General features: G+C 40.6%; 1 protein-coding gene across 4 annotated transcripts in view; it reads right to left on the reverse strand.

Annotated features, from left to right (window-relative positions):
- adisspb (adipose secreted signaling protein b) overlaps positions 1–5,963 on the reverse strand; it is a 21,111-nt gene that overhangs the window by 11,320 nt on the left and 3,828 nt on the right. For all 4 annotated transcript variants that reach the window (XM_020619707.1, XM_020619709.1, XM_020619711.1 and 1 more), the window contains exon 3: positions 2,488–2,627. In XM_020619707.1, the coding sequence (XP_020475363.1) occupies positions 2,488–2,627 (140 nt within the window). The remainder of the gene's footprint in view (positions 1–2,487; positions 2,628–5,963) is intronic.

Consider the following 5,963-nt stretch of genomic DNA (forward strand, 5'->3'; position numbering starts at 1 on the left):
GTGGTGCGTCCTCCCGCCCCCCCCCCCCGGTTTCCATAGCAACTTCGGGCTGGCAGTGCTCTGTTCCCACTCTCGAATATGCTTAAAGAGCTTTGAGAAGCATGCACAACAAACTCACACAAATGTGCTGCTCTGTAACTGTGAAGCTCACATCCAAGTTTGTAGTCCAGCTGCTTGTGCCCACACAGTGTTTAAGCAAACTGAGCTGGCTGTGAATTAGTTTCAAAGCTTGGAAAGGCTCAGTTACAGTGTGTGTGTGTGTGTGTGTGTGTGTGTGTGTGTGTGTGTCCATAACCATCCACTGGGATTTTCTTGTGAGAAACAGATAAAACAGTAAAGGTAAACCTGAAAGCCCTCTGAACATCTCTATTTGATGTCAATTAGGGCATCTACAGTATAACTTAAACCAGGCAAAGTCAGGCAAAACCATAAGTGTGAGCTTCATGGTGGTACTAGAAGAATAGTCAAGAGGACCCACAGAGCCATCGGGATTCATCCTCTGAGTACCATCTTCCATTCAACAGCTGCTGAGATATTTATCCATTCATCCTGAACAGGGTCACGGCAGGATGGAGCCAATCCCAGCTGACAATGGGCGACAGGCGGGGTACACCCTGGACAGGTCGCCAGTCTATCACTTAGAGACAATCAACCACACACACTCACTCCTACAGGCAATTTAGAGTCACCAGTCAATCTAAGCTGCATGTCTTTGGACTGTGGGCAGAGAACCCACGCAGGCACAGGGAGACTCCACATGCAGACTCCACATAGGAAAGCACTGGGTTGGCCTTGGCTCGTACCGGGAACCTTGATGCTGTGAGGTGACAGCGCTAACCACTGTGCCACCATGCCTCTACCATGCTGCTGAGACTAAAAACCAAAAATGTTAATATCACCAGAAGAAAAGCCAGGTGACCTCCAGAGTCAGTAGGAGCCATCCTCTGGAAAACATGATTGTACAAAATGTAATGTTAATTCATCCAATTACTGCTGGGATATTTCAGTTTGGACCAAAGCTGTGGAGTGAACGACCAATCAGGGCTTAAGAGCTGACAGCGGAGAAGACATGAGGAGTCTGATATCACTGTTCTATGCCTTCACAGGCGACAGAGGAAATTTATGACAATAAGAAAAGACTTTACTCTTCTCCTGTTGTTTCTATCAGTGCTTGTAGACGCTGGGGGCACTGACACACTAGATCAAAGACTTACTTTCCAATATTATATCCACCTCTTGAAAAACATGTCACACAAGGAAGTTGAGTGTCTAATTATACTGTAACTAGAAACAGCCCATTCAGAGGGAGCAGGAAATACAGATGCAATCTGTGAGAATGTATTGTTGGTTTTTACAAATGGAACTAATTTAATATGTTTTTCACAAGTGACTGCTCTGTTTGTTTGATGGAAATAAATCTGTCTATCGAATGTTGTAGCTTGGGCTTTTATTTAGACTATCGCTACATTTGTTTATTTGAGGTGACACGACTGAAGATATTTAGTCTTTTGTGTTGACAACCAACCTTTAAGCTGTTAAATCCCAGCCTTTTCCTGCCTGCTCCCATTTCTTTAAACTTCATGTTTTTGATTGTAATACGTAAAATATTACCACGCCGACAGGACAAATAGTTTAGAATTGGGTTATTGACTATACATAGCTCCTATGAAGTAGATGGATGGAGACTGAATGTCTGTATCCTGGAAGGAAACTACTGCACATCACGTTTGATCCAAGGGAGCATGTGGCAATGCCAGTTGATAACTGAGCCTGGAAAAAAAAAAAAGCTGATTATCTTATTAAAAACCTGCCACCAAATATTTCCAGTACTTCAATGTGACTCTGTGACATTAAACATATTCAAGTCAGAGCACTGCTACTTAAGCTAAACACTCATGTATTTGCTGCACTTACAAAAACCAACATGATTAATATTATTAGCTCTGATATTAGGTTAAAAATGTCAGTGGATAGGCTCAGTCAGAATAAACCATCTGTTATGACAGGACCATCTTTAGGATAAGTGGTATAGATAATGGGTGGACAGACATGATTGATAAGATTAAGGGACTGGTGAACAATCAGACTGTCACTGTGTTGCCATCAATCTTTCAATGGCAAATGACAGGAACAGAAAGCTAATAGGGTATAAAATGAATTACTGTCAATCTGTCAGTTAGAAACATTAAGTCTTTGTTGCCCTTAACATGTTACAGTCCTTGCACTGTTTGAAGATAACGCTGATGGCAAGAGGGTGGAGCCGGGTCCTCAGAACACGTAGCTACAGCAGAAACCAATTTTTGGTCTTGAGCAATAGGGGTAAGCTGCAATAACACTGACAATGAAAGACACTACGTTAAGTAAGCAAAAGTCATTTAAGGAAAAGGGGAAACAAAATAAGTGAAACTAAATCTGGCAAAATTCAAAACAGATGTCGCTCATCAACTACAGCTGTCAAGCATCAGGCTATTGCAAGATTAAACCCACCTTTACCAAGAAGTTGCCATCATCCTCTGGAGTCACCATGACGACGGAGTCATGCAGCTTTTCATCGAAGTGAACATGTGATGGGGCGCCAGCAGCAGGGGGTTCTTCTGAAAAGCGCACGCCTCCTCCCTTTGCACAACCTGAGAAATAGGAAAGAGACACTGAAGGTGGGATATGAACACAAACACTCACACTGGGCCCCTTTAAAGGGAGAAAGGATGCGTTAAACAGCAGCAGGCAAGTCCTCTTACTGACATGAAGGAGTGTACAGCAGAGCAGTTTACAAAGGCAGTCACTCAAACCTGTTCTGGTACTTTGAATACACATGGAGCTGTGAAGGCCTGAAAAGTACACACAGCATGTATTTATGCAAACATACAGTACGCTCCAGCATAATTATTATGTAGTGTGAACAGAGCTTTCATAATGAATGCTGGCAGGACCGAGGGAGAAATAAAGGGAAATGACGGAAAGCAAACACAAGAAGATGAAACGAATTTAACAGTTTTCTTCTCTTCAAAAATTGAAAAATAAATAATATAAATTTCATATAAGCAATCCACAGGCACTACAAGCGAACGCAGTGTGCCATCAGACATTTCATTCCATTACAAAATCTCCTCCCTCCCAAAATAAAGTCCTTAAGAAGTTTAGGCTTACAAGCTAAACACTATTTCCCTTTAGGTTTTGCTGCTCTGTCTGACACAGAGACCTGCTAAAATTTATTGTTCTCTAAGCCATCACTCCCAGCATGGGTGAATGGAAACTTGTTCTCCAAATAAACCCCCTCCTCCCAGAAAAACAATACTTTGAGAGAGAACAAACAATTTGCCTGACTTTCTACTCAAACGGCTCTGGATCCGATTATAGAGCATCACTTTCCCAGACCTCACAAAAGAGGGCAAAATATGTACCGAAGCTAAACAAGACAGAGATAAATAATACAAAGTATGTGGGTACACAGGCTTCTCCTGCTACATTTAAATGGCCTTTTAAATGTTTATTATATATTCTAATAATAGGAGGTTGTCCTTTAAGAGACACTATCCATCACTTAAACTTTAATGACAATTCTCATAGAAACTTTTTGGAAAAGTGTTGTTTCTGTGTGCACGCTGTGTGCAAATTTGACCAGCATCATACTGTTTATTTCACAACCACAGACACTTTCTGGGCACCATGTTGCTCATTACCATCCTTCACAAAATACTTGATTTATTCGAACCTTCGCAGATGCTCTAGTCAGCCATATGGCCTTGGCTTGAGCTCTACCTATTACCTACTCTCCCTACTGTGTCACAACCAGGCACAGATGTGTGTTTGTATCTGTACATAATCACCTTCTACAATAAAAAAAAATCCCACCATTTCCCTTCTGATCTAGCTGTTTTTGTGCTGCTTCTTTGGCTCAGGTGTCTTTTATAGCCACAGGGTGCTGTTGCAAACACGAGGCTTTTCACCACCACACTGAACAGGTATCCGGATTCAACATTATTAATTTAGCAAGCTAGATGCTGGCTTAGTTAATACTGGCTGCAAAACAAGGCGAGAGGACAGCAGTCACCAATTGACTTTACTTTACTTTTCCTCATTTACAGCAGGATGAAAACTATAAGCTACAAGTGTTATAAAATATGCCCGACTAGATTAAATCATGGTTTGTTAAATGATGTGGCTGTAATTTGGGATATGCCTCTTCTTTTGCTAACATATAATGGCTCACATTTAATTTCTCCTTCTCAGTGTACAAACCTGAAATGTGCATTTAAAGCTGCTCTAGCCAATATTTACATATTAACATAGGCTCACATGAGTACAAGCAATGTGGAAAAAGTTGTTTATAGAGACAAACCCACAGAGACTTATCACCCAGCTCCCTTCACCGTTCAACAAACTGTTTTGGATTTATTGTTCACAACTCTATTATTTTGTTTTAGTCTCACTAGTGAAGCATGCTGCTCTTTTCAGAAAAAAAAAGAGCTTAAAAACCAACTGCACACCATCTCCCCAGCAGTAGTAGGCAAACAGACAGCTAGCAACAAGCTGGTAAACCAGGTGGAGCATTTAGCAGATAGGATATAAAGGCCAGATATTTCCCTCAGGAGTTGGTGGAAATCACAGCAGAGCTACAAAAGTAGATTGAATATTGAATTTACATTTGCCACATGGCTGGAAATAAAACTTCAAATAAAATGAGTGGGTAATATTAATGAGTAAAGTCTATACTGTATAATTATTCCAGCCCATTTAACTGAAATCATAAACTGGGTTATGTCCTTGTATTACATGAAGCACAGGCCACTGCTGTCCCTCTTGAGCCCAGCTCCATTAAACTTTCATTCAGACTCATACAAGAGATTAGAAATCCTTCCTATCAACAATTTGGGTCACAATAATGAGTTCAGGAGTTACATCATGTTCCATATGCATAGATCATTGTGCAGAAACATAAAGAGGAAATGAGGAATGCTGCTTAATGCCCAAAGCTCTGTACAGTATACCAAGCATAGTACTAAACTGTATGACATTTGCATGTCAGTGACATATTATGACCCTGTTTTATCACCATTCACTTTATAACACTGACTGTACTGTTACTCTTCTTCTTGTATTTTCCCACATTGTCAAATCTTGTTTTTAATGATAACATCAGTGTTGCTAAACACACAAACACAAGTGTCTATATTACATTATCAGTTTTCATTTTTTATGTTCATTTCTGAAAGCGTGTTCTTCCATCATGGAAAACGGACACATGGCCTCAGCTGCTATTGCTTTAACGCCAGGCAGAGGCACAAATCGGCTGCAGATAGGAACTGCACACGATGCCATTGTTGCCAGATTTACTCAAACTTGACCCTGAATCTAAAAATGATTTCATTTCAAACTGTAGATTGTGTTAGTTTTCTAAAAGGTGTCATCTTTTCCTTCATCTCATTCATTAGCTGCGCCCATACCGGAATTTTAACATCGATGGTTGCTTGTTTCTCAGCAAAATGCACCTTGGGAATCACTGGTGACTTCTCCACTTTTGTTTTTATTTGTAGTAGCAATAGTTTTATTTATAGCCTTGGAAGTGCCCCAGTTGTTAATCTCCTTACACTGTCTGCACAAAGTTTATGTTACTTCCACCCTGTATATCCAAAATAACTTATGCCATTTCACAACTCCAGGAATGTAGCACTGTTCAAGTTCATCAGCTGTCACAATGTAGAGGGTACTGCAATGTGCACGAAAGCACTACTCGTCCCGTCCTGTCCTCAGGAATCTAGCACAGCCTAAGCAGTAACTGCCATAAAGAATCTACACATCACCTGAGGACATGAGCAATAAATACAACTCTTGTTCAAGATTTAATATGCAACATGAGCTAGATCATCGCTATCTCTACAGTGTTAGTGTACAATTTATTCATGTTTCTGATCTGGCACCTGAAATGCTCTTAATTCCTCAGTGGCCAATAAATCAGTTGCACA

The sequence above is a fragment of the Monopterus albus genome, unplaced genomic scaffold (assembly GCF_001952655.1).
Source record: "Monopterus albus unplaced genomic scaffold, M_albus_1.0 scaffold225.1, whole genome shotgun sequence".
Lineage (NCBI taxonomy): Eukaryota > Metazoa > Chordata > Actinopteri > Synbranchiformes > Synbranchidae > Monopterus > Monopterus albus.